General features: G+C 47.5%; 1 protein-coding gene across 5 annotated transcripts; it reads left to right on the forward strand.

The window, feature by feature from the left end:
* Positions 1-2,956: 2,956 nt before the first annotated feature.
* On the forward strand, positions 2,957-13,836 carry mindy1 (MINDY lysine 48 deubiquitinase 1). 5 transcript variants are annotated; one of them, XM_005752604.1, is made up of 12 exons: positions 2,957-3,025; positions 4,312-4,916; positions 4,994-5,239; positions 5,388-5,560; positions 7,084-7,141; positions 7,433-7,497; positions 7,597-7,755; positions 10,290-10,392; positions 10,470-10,612; positions 10,687-10,881; positions 10,964-11,104; positions 11,848-13,836. In XM_005752604.1, the coding sequence occupies exons 2-12, from the start codon at positions 4,601-4,603 to the stop codon at positions 11,911-11,913; spliced, it is 1,665 nt and encodes a 554-aa protein (XP_005752661.1). In that variant the 5' UTR covers positions 2,957-3,025; positions 4,312-4,600; the 3' UTR covers positions 11,914-13,836. The 5 variants fall into 5 exon arrangements, with proteins under 5 accessions (XP_005752661.1, XP_005752659.1, XP_005752658.1 ...); XM_005752602.1 differs by lacking the exon at positions 2,957-3,025 and adding an exon at positions 3,026-3,087; XM_005752601.2 differs by lacking the exon at positions 2,957-3,025 and adding an exon at positions 3,032-3,101.
* Positions 13,837-14,221: the final 385 nt, after the last annotated feature.

The following is a 14,221-nucleotide window of genomic DNA, read 5'->3' on the forward strand; positions in this document are numbered from 1 at the left end:
TTCCAGCTCCCGTTTCTGCTACGTGACAGCTCCTACTTTTCCTTTTTCTCCCTCACTCACAGACACATCACGGGTCCATCCTCCCTGCAGCACAGACTACACTGCCCATCAGGCTTTAGGGCGATGTCTGTAACACTCTGCCTGTTGCCTTCATATTAAATCATTTAAAAAAATATTTCTTCACGTCATTATGAGACGCGAGATTGAAACACGGGCATTTGAGCCTCTTAATGCGTGTTTTGTTTGGGTTTCCAACGGCGTGGAATTACCAAACATAGAGAAGGCATAGCCGAACATATGAAACAGGAAGTACCGCCGTGTAATCCATTTATTTCAACAAAGTAACTGTATTCTGAATACCACCTTTTTAAACGGTAACTGTAACGGATACAGTTACTCATATTTTGTATTTTAAATACGTAACGGCGGTACATGTACTCCGTTACTCCCCAACACTGTCGCCTTGTTAACAAAATGCTTAACATGACATTAACATGACTTTACAGTCAGAGGCCGTCAGTGTACGCGGAGGTCGAACTGGCGACCTTCCGGTTACAAAATGAGCTTCACAACCCCCTGAATTATGGATAATTGAAACATTGGTGTTCATCTGAACAACAAACTGGACTGGACTCATAACTCAGACGCCCTCTACAGGAAAGGGCAGAGCAGGCTGTACCTGCTGCAGAGACTCAGGTCGTTTGGAGTGGAGGGCCCACTCCTGAAGACCTTCTATGACTCTGTGGTGGCCTCAGCCATCTTCTATGGCAAGCCTATTCAAATGGCGGCCCGCGGGCCAAATGCGGCCCAGAAGCAACCTGCGAGTGGCCCTGCCTGTGGTCCTGGCAGAAACATAGAGAAAACGCAAAAAAATTAATTCATTCATTAATTTTTTTAAAAATTAAAAATTCCTACAGCGTAGTGTAGACTGTGAATGCAACATTTCTAGTAGCCTAGCAATATTTAACCCACAATGCACCGTGATGTAAACATATTAAACAATCATTGTAATATATGATGCGACAACAGCACGTCTTTCTCACTCCTAAAGCGCAAAATGAAACTGACAATGAAAACTGTCGGTTTAACCCTGCCCGGACTGACAAATACTTATTCATTTTACCGAGTTTAATAATCTTACAACATGGTAAGATTATTACCATGTTGTAATTATTACCATTATTATTACATTATGGTAAGATGTACTACCAATGTACATGGTAGTACAACAGGAGTTGTACTACCATGGTGAGGGTCCTGTACAGCCCAAGAGAGAGCTGCAGCATCTTCCCTTTCTGCTTCTTGGCGAAGAAGAAAAGGCCTTTCACAGATTCTGAAACGGTGAAATACTGCATGCTGGCCGTGGTAGATGCGGTGAAAAGTGATGAATAAATTAAAGTAAGTGTGACATCTGCTATTAAAAACGTACCCCTGTAGGACAGTTCAAATATTCGTAGAGTTGAAGTTCTGGCGTCAGACGAGTTTGAAATGCTGTTAAATGACCTGAAGAAAACTGATGTAATGTCTATAGCAGGAGATCACAGACAGAACTGATAATGCACAGTTGTGCGTATATGTCCGTTTTTTGGATGGGAAATTGCTCGGCTTACTACCGTTAGAGGGACACACAGCTGGCGAAATAATGTTTGAGAAGATTTCAGCTCTTTTTGAGGAAAATGGTCTGGATATGAAGCGTGTCTCCATCCATGGCAGGAAAAATGAGTGGTCAGCGAAATATTTATTTTAATTTGAAAGGGAATTATCAAAATGTTTTTTTGTTATTATTATTATTATTTCAAATGTGCAAAAAATAGTTTAGTTATGGCCCCCCTTTTTTAAAAGGGACCTTTTGGTGTGCATTTGTGAGGTCACCAGATTTACAGGGGAAAAGGAATAAAAAAAAAGAACTTGTTTTCCAGTACAGTTGTGTGGGTTTGAAATTGATCATGATCTGTTGCTTACCGGCTTCAAAAAAAATATCTGGCCCAGATAAATTCCTCGGTTTGAAAATCTGGCCCAACTAACTTCGTAGTTGAATAGCCATGTTCTATGGTGTGGCCTCTGGACCCAGTGGAGGTGGTGAGTGACAGGAGAATGGTGGCTAAGCTGTCATCCCTGTTGGACAACATCTCCCACCCCATGCAGGAGACTCTGACAGCACTGAGCAGCTCCTTCAGTGGGAGACTGCGGCACCCACGGTGTGGGACGGAGAGATTTCACAGGTCTTTCCTCCCCACTGCTGTCAGACTCCACAACAAAGACTTTTGCAGCTGATCAAACACACACATCCACACATGTGCAATAAGACTGCTATATGTGCAATTCTTATGCAATTCTTCTTCTGACGAAGTTGTATTTTTGTATTTTCCTACTCAGTTGTATATAGTATTTGTATTTGTATTTTATTCTATTGTATATATTATTCTATTCTATTTTATTCTATTGTATATAGTATTTTATTTTATTCTATTGTATTTTATTGCATTCCAGTGTTTTCTAATTTCTGCTACATAACTTTGCACTTTTGCTGTAACAAAACAAATTTCCCACCTGTGGGACTAATAAAGGTCATCTTATCTTATTTTATAATATATTTACCCTTTGTTGTTTGTTTTTGTTTATCTAAAAGGCAGCATTTCACTCAACTTTGCAACTTAGACATGTGTACACATCTATGTCACTGTCAACATTCATTATCTCTGTTTTATGTATGTTTTGTAACAAAAAATAATTTCCCCCAGGTATTCTGATTCTGATTTATGTGGTTATATTGTTACTGTAATCACTCCTTCTGGCAATTCGTTGTATCCATTGAATTTATGCAGCTCTAGTTGCCATTTTTCTATATGTACTTGAAATAATAAACAAATTCTAATAAAACAAAACAGAACACTTTCACGTCTGGTTGGTTGGATTGGAGGCGGAGTCAACTGGATAGACTCTCCCTGCCCAGTTTTCGGTCCACCTCGGCTCGATTCGTGAAGCCTGGGTAATGGAGGCGGGGTTTGTACGAAAACAGTCAAAGGTGAGCGCACCGCCCGCCCATGTTACCGTGGTCCACAGATGTAACGCACTCTGTGGAATAAGGTGAGGGAGCTAAGGTGAGACCGGACGTGACGTTTACCGAGTAGAAGTTGCTCTGTCAGGAGGGTACGACGCGAGTTGAAGCTGTGAAAACGTCACATTTTGTTTGTAACGTTTTATTTTCTTCATGTTTCTGATTGGCCGAACCCGACAGCGCGTGCCCGCGGTCTGAGAGGTGAGTGCGCCGCTGTGGCTGTGAATGCTGCCCCGCTCAGAGACCAAAAAGGACATAAAGTTAAAAAAGTCTTATCGCGTTTGGCTGTCAGTGCCAGCTAGCTCATGCTAAGCTAACGCGGTGTGTAACATCTGTACGGTTCGTGTTGAAGCGGCTTCCCGCTCCGCTCGGAGTTCCGCTTGTTTGGTTTCTCTGCGTTTCTTCCCAGGCCCTCACGAGCTGCTGCGCGTGAACATTAATGACAATTTTACGACAGAAAAAGTTCACAGCTAGCCAGTTGGCTAACAGGCAGCGTAGGCTGCTGAAGCTTAGCGGATGTGGGCGGGACCTATGAACCTGGCGGAGAGGAATGTAAACAGGTAGCACGCGCGTTCATCTGCCAGCGTCAGCGTTCTCCGCGAATCCGCGCCGGACCCAGTAAGCTGACCGGTTTTCGGGAGAAGGGCACTGGCCCGGATGTCGGGGTTAACCGGAAGAGCAGGGTTAACCGACCGCTCCGCAAGACCGGGGTCAGCTGAGGCTGCCACCCGTGTGTGTGCGAGCGTAAGTCACCGCTGAACTCTTCTCACCTATTTGAGGAGCGTCATGGGAAACAACTTTCCTTCACGTCGATCTTGGGAGTGAAGCAGCCACCCCCCCAGTACAGGTCACCTGTAAGGCTCGGAGCTCAGGTGTACAGCAGCGGTCCAGGTGCCGGTCTGCGTTCTCAGCCACACCCCTGCTTCTCTCACGGTCACAGCTGTACCCCACAGCTTGGGGGGAGCTGCTTCCGTTCAAACAGCTGAGGGTGGATGTGCAGTGTTGACCGTCAAGTGGAGAGTGTGCAGATGTTTATCAGAGTTTACACCTGTGAGGCACACACAATGTTTCTGTGATGTCACAGATCTGAGAAATTAGTGGATGGAGGTGACGCTGCACCGTCACTCGGAATCCATCTTTAAATCAGCCTCATGGCTGCACACAGCTCTGAGCTAACTCCACAACTCAGACACACAGACAGAGACACACACACACACGTGTGTTTGCTGACTTCTTCTTCTGTGTTTCCTCAGGTGTGACTGATGTCAGAGGGCCGTGCTGCGTCTCTTCTCTGCTCAGATTTTCTGCAGCCATGGTTGCTCTCAGGTAGACCGGTGTGTCTGTTTTCCAACACCCTTGGCAGGCGCCGGGCAGGTGATCGTTCTCTCGTGACGATCTCCTGGCGGCCATGTTGGAGCGCCTCCTGCTGTCTTAAAGCCACCCGATGCTGAGGTCTAGTTTCTCTCGTGACCACGTCCGTCTAAGTCATCTCTCTCCACGTGTTGTCATACGGAGTCGTGCCTGTGAAGCCGTCAGCTGATCATGGAGGAGTCCAGGGAGCAGCCTGCCGCCATCGCTGACCTGGAGATGAAATGCGATTCAGAGGAGCCCACTGTCAGCTCACAGACTTTCTCCAAAGAATGCACCTTAAGCGTGACACCAGCGCACCTCAGAACTGACATCCCCAACACAAGTGGCGGCGCCGCTGACAGCCCTGCGCTCGCCAAGGTCCCGATGGAGGAGGAGGAAGAGGCCACACCCACGCCGCCAGAATCATCGCCAAGTCCATCATCTGAAAACATGACTCTAACAATCGCCACCACCACAGAGGAACCCACGGAGGCTGGGGCAGGACCAGGTAGAGGAGGAGACATGGGTGAAGGGCGGGGCCTAAGATGCCCAGAGGATCCCTCATGGTGCTTCTATTGTCCGCAGGTCTGGACGTGGAGGAAAGCTCCTCGGTGGCGACAGCGGGTGGCTCAGACGACCAGTTGGAGTCCACGGACTCGGCATCATTCTCCATCCCCAGCTTGGAGCTATCGGATGGGGTCGTGACAACAGGAAACTCCCTGGATGTGGATGACGGCCTGTCGTCGTCGTACTCGGCGCTGGGTGCGGAGGGCTGCTCGCCATCCACCGAAGTCCCGAGTCTGCAGGACGAGGCGGCGCTGGAAGCTGCCGGTGAGGCGTCCATGTTACTGAAACTGTGCTCAGCCTGGTGCCTGACTGCACTTCTTCTCTGGGTTTATTTTGGGATGACACCTTAGTACTCCAAATAAATGTAACTTTGTTTAGCTGAGTGTGACTGCATTTCTCCCCCTCCCCACAGGGGGTGCTGCTGCTCCTCCTACTGCGGCACCGGAGCCTGGGCCCTCCATGCCAGCGTATTACCTGGTGAAGTGGATCACCTGGAAGGAGAAGAAGACACCCATCATCACCCAGAGTGAGAACGGACCCTGCCCCCTGCTGGCCATCATGAACACGCTGTTCCTGCGCTGGAAGGTGAGAATCACCATCATTTAAAGGGCGGAGCGGCAGGTGGATGTTCATCTCCACCCAGCTGCAGCACACAAATCTAAAGACAACAAGTTGCACTACGCAGGTACACAAACATCTGCCTGAGAACCTTCAGGAAGTCAGGGCAGGTGTTTCCTGTCTGCGTCGTCATGGTAACATAAGAACCTGGAGGTGCATGTTACGTGTTCCAGCTGTTTGGAAGGGCAGGGCTCAGAGCTCCCAGGTTCCAGTCGGTCTGAGCTCGTTGTTGTCATGCTCAGACTTGCGCCGAAGACCGGGAAAGGTTCAAGTCAGATTTCTAGCAGCTGAAAGGTGGCTTTGGTTCCCAGGGAAGCTGGCCTCGTTAGAAGGCATGGGAGAACCCTTTCCTAGTAGTTCAGGTCCTTGAAATTGTTTTTACTGCACAAAAGGACGCGAACGCGATGCTAAAGTTCAAGCACAAGTTCAGCTCTGTGCCCACATCTGCACAGAGAGCATGCTAACGTTAAGCTAGTCAGACAATATGCTAACGCTAAGCCAGCCAAGAACAAGAGTGATGCTAAAGCTCAGTGTATGCAGACCAGAGCCTAGCAGCTAGCGCCTGAACTTCAACAGGTAACAAGCTGTCACATCATCCTGGTGCAACATCTGCGAGGAGCTCGTCCTGGTACTGTGACAGCAGGCGTGGGACGTAATAAGAATTTAGCAATTCTGATTCCATTATCAATAGAATCTATACTTATTGATCAGATTCGTTATCGAGTCTCAACAAACAAACATGTGGCCCACAGCATGAAATTAGTCTGCATGAAGGTCTTAGATGTGCTGCTTAGTGATGACGGTCACCCTCAAAGCGGAGAATCGATAACGAATCTGATCAGTAAGTATAGATTCTACCGATAATGGATAGTTCCCATGCGCGCTGTCACAGTACCAGGATGAGCTCCTCGAAGATGTTGGACTGGGCTGTTGTGACAGGTCGCCCCGAAGACGGCGGTGGCAGCATTAAATCACAAAGCCTTTGACTTTTCGTTGGAAGGGTGTGTCTGCGGCACTGCAGTGCATGAAGCTCTTATAAGTGTTCTCCCAGACTTCCCGTGCTTGGTGGGATCTACACCTGGACGCATCTAGAATAGTCAATAACACTCACAGCGCCCCCTAGTGGCAACAGGAAGTTAACTGTTAGAACCATGTGGTGTACGTGAATCCGGTGCTGTGGGTTCACCTGTGCTTCGCCTGTGGCGGCCGCTGGCCTCAGGTGGTTGAGCAGCTAATGAGACACTTTGGATGAACCGTTATGTAGACCGTGGTTTCAGATGTTCCTCTGAGAACCAATCAGAGCACTCTAAAATGATGTAACTGTGCAGACGTCTGTGTCGTCGTAAACAGCTTTGATCTTTTTTAGTGAGGGACAGAAGAGGAGACACCGGCGCTCACGCTTGATAAAGTTTATAAATGAACTGACCTGTGTGTGTGTGTGTGTGTGTGTGTGTGTGTGTGTGTGTGTGTGTGTGTGTGTCGCGCCGCAGGCCAAGCTTCCTGCTCAGACTGAGGTGGTCACCACAGAGGACCTGATGGCTCACCTGGGTAAGAGCGACTGTGGGTAATGTATCAAACGTATCGATGATGAAATTAAACGTGCCGGGTAGCACGAGCAGGAGGCTGGGCGCTCGCTCGTAAACGTGGAGGGTCCACGTTAAGTAGACGATGAGTTCGCTCCTGGCACAGCTGTCGAGAATGATACTGTCCGCGGAGGTCACATGGTACACGGTCTGCAACACGTCGGGTTAAACCAGGATTCTCACCTGTGAGTGTTTGAGCTGGTCAGGTCGTGGCGGGCTGTCCTGCTGACGATGTTCCTGTGTGTGCGTTGTTCAGGAGAGTGTGTGCTGTCCGTCACTCCCAGACAGAAGGCCGACGGCATGGAGCTCAACTTCCAGCAGGTACCAAGGAAGCACACGGACATGCTGGTTCCCATACACGCTTTCAATTAGCACACCGTTTTGGGGAGGAGACCTTAACGTGGGCGTGTGTGTTTGCAGAACATGAGCGACGCCATGGCGGTCCTCCCGAAGCTGTCTACGGGGCTGGACGTCAATGTGCGTTTCACTGGCGTCACGGACTTTGAATACACGCCCGAGTGCATCGTGTTCGACCTGCTGGACATCCCGCTGTACCACGGCTGGCTGGTCGACCCTCAGGTGAGTGTGTGTGAGCGTAAACGCAGGACTGTCCAGGTCCTTAACGAGGTTTTAACAATGCAAGGTCAGCGGTTTGACCCCCAACTCTTCCAGTCTGCTTCTTGAAGTACTCTTGAGCAAGGGATCAAACCCCGGAGTTTCTCCCGAACCTGTGTGAGCTCTGGATAAAATGCTCTGAATGATGAAGCAGGTGATTGGCTCGTTCAGCCAATCCCCATGGGTACTGTCAGCTGATTGGCTGATAGAGCTGCAGATGAAGAAAGAAAATTAATAAAATGTTCTGACATTAAATTATCAACACAATAGACAGAAAGATATCAGGATGTTTAGAAAACAGAATATTTATAGAATGAAAGAAAATATGAACAAATGAAGGAAAGTATTAATAAACTGTCTGGAAAAAGCGTTACGGCCTCAGCTGGGCCTCCTGGAGTTGCCTGTGTGGGCGTGTCCTAGCGTCTTCATGCCTTCGGTGACAGCTGACCGCTTCTATTAGTAACTGAACTAAAAGAGACGGACGAGCCGCTATCAACATTTAAAGAAGCAGAACAAAACTCAAGCGTTGGTCAGTAAACTGAAAAGTCAAAAAAGGATTGGTGATCAAACACAGTCCTCTCCACCAAGCAGGAGCAAACAATCACAAAACACAGCTCACTACCTGCAACCACTAACATGGCTCTCTGGCACCAGAGCTCACCTGAAATACTTTTAATTGCTGAAAGGAGTGAGCTGTTCAAAAGGTGGCAGCTGAGGCAGGAGAGACGGTAGGACACGCCCACACAGGCAACGCTTGGGCCGTAACAAAAGTCAAGTGTTGGTCGGTGCCAGACTTACTAATTGTTTAACCTAGTTGTTAAAATGCTAATTGATTCCTGATGCTGGTAAAATATCATCTTAAATGTTATGCAGCTATCTGCCACCGGACGGCGCATCGTTGATGACACACCTGTTAATCTCATCTCTTTGTTAGAATAAGATCGTAGTTACAAACAGCGGTTCTCCGTCAGGAGGACGGGCTCTGTCTTAGGAGAGAGTTCAGTCGTTATGAGGGGTTCAGAGCAGAGCCACTAGTCCTCCACATCACAAGGAGGCAGCTAAGGCTGTCGCCTCCTGGGCACGGTGTTCCTGCCAGGCATGTCGTACCGGGAAGAGGCCCGGGCTTGGACCCGGGACACGTTGGAGAGATTACATCTCGGCTGGCCTGGGAACGTCTCACGTGTCCCCGGATAAGCTGGGGGTGGCGTGGAGAGGGAGGGCCCTGCTTCCCTGCTGCTGCCCCCACGACCCAACTTAAGATGAGCGGGAAAAAAAACGGATGTGTAATTTATTGTTTTCTTATTTTTAGATTTGAACTAGGGCTGGGCGATATGGCCTAAAATTCATATCGCGATATAATTTGAAGCACGTGCGGTAACGATATATATCGCGATATATTCTTTTCTTCTGTATAACGTATTTTCCACACTATAAGGACTTAAAATCCTTTCATTTTCTCAAAAATCGAGAGTGTGCCTTATGTATGAATTCTGGTTGCGCTTACTGACCTCAAACCGATTTTGGTTGCAGAAATCTGTTAAAATGTTTTAGTACAACTTTGGTAAGCCGCACTGCTTGATGGCTTGTCAGAGCATTACGGCAGTGGCGTTTGCAGGGTTACTGAAGTTGGGCTAGCTGGTACATAATGTTGTGCTACGTGATTGCTAGCGACACAGCTATGTTAGCATAACATTAGCACAGTGAAGCTGCAGGATGAAGCCAACTTTTTTTCCACTTGACAAAAGTTAACGTGAGGGATTCTGGTGGTCAGGAACAAATGCAATCGCATAGCAGGATGCTGTACACGGGCCAAACTTCAGTCAGGAGAACAACTGAGATCATTCATCCACAATACGAGGTTAGTTATTAATATACTGCAACAACATGGGAACAGAGCAGCTGTGAGAGAATTCAACATTTATGAATCAATGTTACGGAAGTGCAGTTTTTGGCTTTCCCCACATTTCAACAGTGCTTCATCTCTTTACTGTGACTGTCGCCCGCCATAATTTGCAGATGATAATGGTTGTAGCCGCTGCGATGCTTTTGACCAAAACGGGCGCAGCTTGATGACATCAACATGCGCTATCGCGATAGAACGGTATAGTCAAAATCTCTATCGTAGGCCAAATTTATATCGTTTATATCACCCACCCCTAGTTTGAACTGAAGTGGCTGTCAAGCGTGCGTCATTCATATTGCACGGCACACTTTTAGTTTAGCGGACGTTAATCTGTCATATTTGAGTAACACATGAACATCTTTTGTAGTAACATGTTTTCATATCATAGTTAACATCGGTTTAAGTGTTTCTCTCCTTCATTGTCTGGCTGGAGTGTGACGTGTAATGTTGATGATGCTGCACAGTGAAGTGGCATGATTGCAGGTTTTTAATGTCCATGTGGGATTTTTGTTTTTTGTGACATGGCGCGATCAGTCAGACTCTCTGTGGCCGCCCACAGGACAGAATGATGTAAAATTCCTGATTGTGTGTTCAGAGTCCAGAGATGGTGGCTGCTGTGGGCAAACTGAGCTACAACCAACTGGTGGAGAAAATCATTGACTACAAACACTCTGCAGAAAGCAGCCGAGTCAGTGAAGGTAACGTGTTTGTGCACAGTACCCAATATGTACACGATGGCCCGAACATAATAATTGTGCACGTCTGTGCCGGGCAGGCCTGGTGGCGGAGCAGTTTCTGGAGTCGACGGCGACTCAGCTGTCGTATCACGGCCTGTGTGAGCTCAACGCGACGGCCAGAGAGGGCGAGATCTCAGTGTTCTTCAGGAACAACCACTTCAGTACCATGATCAAACACAAGGTGGGGTTACACACACTGCAGTACCATGACCAGACACAAGGTGGGGCTGCTAATGCACTTGTCTCCTCTCTCAGGGGCACCTGTACCTGCTAGTGACAGATCAAGGCTTCCTGCAGGAGGAGTCTGTGGTCTGGGAGTCGCTTCATAACGTCGAGGGTGATGGAAACTTCTGCGACTCCGATTTCCGGCTGTGTCATCCTCCTCAGAGAGCTCCACCCACCCCCCACCTGCCACCCAGCGCCCAGGAGCAGCAGCGGCAAATTGACCAGGTGAGCTCACCAGGTAATATCATTGCCACCGAGCACTTTGGCCCGTTAGCACGTCTCTGATGGGTGTTGTTGTGGGTGTCAGGACTACCTTGTGGCAGTGTCCCTGCAGCAGCAGCAGGGCGGGGCCCCAGGGCCCCTCAGTGACCTAGAGTTGGCCCGGCAGCTCCAGCAGGAGGAATATCAGCAACAGCAGCAACTCCAGCAACAGGGTTCAGTGCAGCAGGTAAGCTCACCTGGAGACAAGCCGGCAGACTGTGGGCAGCACTTGTAGGCCACTGCTATCACACCTTAATCCAAAATCAGGTCTCAAACAGGACACACTGAATCATTGGTGTGGAACCGGAACCTTAAAGGGGGCATGAAACTCTGCACGTGAAGGCTTGTTTACATCACAGAGCCCAGCTCGTCGCTCTGGTAACCACCTGTCACCTGACTCAGGCTCTCCTCCACAGTCCTCATTTATAAAGTGTTGTACAAACACAGCTAACAGCCACTTCCTGCTGCAGACACAGACAGTAAAGTGACTGTAGATCCTGGTTTAACATGAACTGACTGCTGCAGCGCTACAGTGATCCCCTCACACTGATGGTCAGCTTCACTGTCCTTTCCTCTGAGGTATCGATCCTGTCACTTGTTAGCTCAGTCTGTTAGCCAACCACGTGATGTCACGCTGCGTACTGACAGGAGAGGGCGCTGTTTTTAAAACTTTCAGCACTTATTTGTTAAACCCGGCTGAGTTACATCAGTGTCTGAGAGCAGGTGTCAGTGAGCCTTCATGCACATAGTTTCATGTCCACTTTAAAACACCTGAGTTAGCGTTCAGAAGACGAGTGTGAAATATTAGAATAAGTAGTTCTCTGACTGCCACGTAAATGTCACCATGAAAAGATTTTTTATTGATCTCAATGTGACAATAATAACCGTGACATGAGGTGATTACACTGTGTTATTGTTACGGTGTTCCAGGTCAGAGGTCAGGGGGCACAGCAATCCAGGAGAAGAGACAAGGACTCAGACTGCGTCCTTCTGTAGACTCTTCAGCAACGCCGCCATCATTGTCGTCTGTCACGCCGTCGGACTCCTGTGTGTCTGCGGCGGGCGGGTGAGGGGTCACGTTCGATGCCAAACCTCCCAGCTTCCCCTTTGTTTCACAGGTCAAAGGTCTTTAGGACGCACTCTTTGCCAATGTCTTTATTAACCATTAATAAATATCGGACAGCGATGAAGTGATCAGACGGAGCTGTGGCTGAAACAATGACCTATGACTCTGCAGCTGTGTTATTTCGCAGCTCCTACTCCTCTGTAGGCTTCCTGAAGTTGACCAATCAGTAAAGTCTTAAAGGGGAGGAGCTAAAACGGTCAGAAACAAAATGTTTTAGCTCCCCCTTTAACCCAGTGCTTGCTAACCCCGCCTCCTCCTGTGGCTGTGGTTAAAATTCCTGAAACGAATGGAAACATGATTCCTGCCTCTTTCAAACTCGGACAAATTTAACTTCGTACAAACCAAACGACTGAAAGCTGCTGGCTCTGTGTAAGGATATGCCCTCTGTGACATCACAAAGATCCCAGACTAGGACAAAACAAAATGTTAAGAATGGATGTTTCCTCCAAATTATTGAAAGTAAGTGTAATTAAAGATAAACACCTGAGCGCTGTTGTGCTGTGTGTATTACTGTACGCTGTAGCTGACGAGCACCTTCAGGCAACTGTTGTTGTAATTTGGCGCCGTGAAAGTTAAACCATGACATCGTGTTCCCACGACGAGGACGGAAAAATTAGGGTTTGTCTGTTTGGCCTGACTGAAGGAGCCGATGGTGATGTGACACGGCAGGCCATTATTAACCTTGAATGTGACGGCTCCGTAGCGCTGCTTTAGCTAAAAACGGGTCTTTCACTGGTGTTTCCTGGGACCAGTTTGACCAGAACCTCCCAAATATTCAGTCTGAAGTTGTGAAAGAAAAATAAGATCCTGTGTATCTCCGACTGGTTCTTTGTTTCCCTGCAGATTAAAACAAGGTCGTCACGGTTGTGACATTTGACCAAATTATGACATCAAAGTTTGGATTAAACACGTAAAAAAAGACATTTTAATATCACTGAGTTTTTGTTTTTCTGTAAACATTAACCACGACTGATTTCATCACCAATAAATTTGGCTGAAAGGAACAAATGTAAACGCGCGTTGAGTTCCATGTCCCACAGATTCATGATTGAGTCACTGGTTTATTTTGTCCTCTTCACTTGCAGTGACTCAGTTTTTAAACTTGAACTAAAGTCTTGATATAAAACTTTTACCTGTAAATGATTTTGTGGCCGTCATTCACAGTGAGTGGACAGACCAGCCGTGACGTCGTGGCTGTTTTCTATATTTTCTCTTAAATCTGCTGTGGAAACAAACCTAAAACTCAGGACGTTTGAGGTGAAAACCTGCGAACTGTTCGTCTCTGAGTTCAGACTTGGTGCAGTTTCTTCTTCAGATCAAACAAAGAATTAAGAACTTGTTTAACGTCACCACAGCGTTCCCGTCATGCCTGTCAGGGTTTTGGGCACGGACGGCAAAAAGATGGACGTACCTACTCTGACGCCACCTGCTGGTTAGTGAGATCGTCACTGCAGAACAGCAGTTCACGTAACCTCTTTGAAACCAGGCGGGTCCACATTTCGCAGATTTGTTCGTGTGTCATTAATCACCCATGCAGAGCCTACTCACCTCTATAGGGCCTGAAGTCTTTGCAGCTACAGCTATCGCCATCTGGTGGCCTTCAGATAGAACGCAGGCACTTTCTCTCTGGCTTATTTTTTTTCATACCTGGACGTCACCTCCATGTTTTTATCGTCTGTGGTATTTTATTTATTAGTTTAGTTTTCTTTGGTGTGACTGTTGGCCCGCCGCTCTGTTCAGGCTTTGTTTAATCTGCCGTCCTGTCAGATCGTCAATAAAAACTCTGAATTTGACTTCAGTTTCATGGATTTGTTCACAAACATTAACATGCGGATTTTGTTCTTGTTATTCTGGATCACCACAGACAATTTCAAACATTTGAACACCATCGCCTTTACAACTAATTAGTTGGCAAACTTTTTTTAAATTTAGTTTATAGGAAACAAACCAGAATGCAGACCAACATTGTTATGGACGCCTGTGATCATAGAAAAATCCGAATTGTGACTTTTTTTTATTTTTGTTATTTTCTTACTTTAAAGAGAAGAGTCTTTCAGATCAGAGGCGCCCAACTCCAGGCCTCGAGGGCCGGTGTCCTGCAGGGTTTAGAGCTCACCCTGGGTCAGCACACCTGAATCACATGATTAATTCATTGCCAGGCTTCTGGAGAACTGCAGG

This window comes from Pundamilia nyererei, unplaced genomic scaffold (assembly GCF_000239375.1).
Source record: "Pundamilia nyererei isolate P.nyererei 1_Seehausen unplaced genomic scaffold, PunNye1.0 scaffold00368, whole genome shotgun sequence".
NCBI lineage: Eukaryota > Metazoa > Chordata > Actinopteri > Cichliformes > Cichlidae > Pundamilia > Pundamilia nyererei.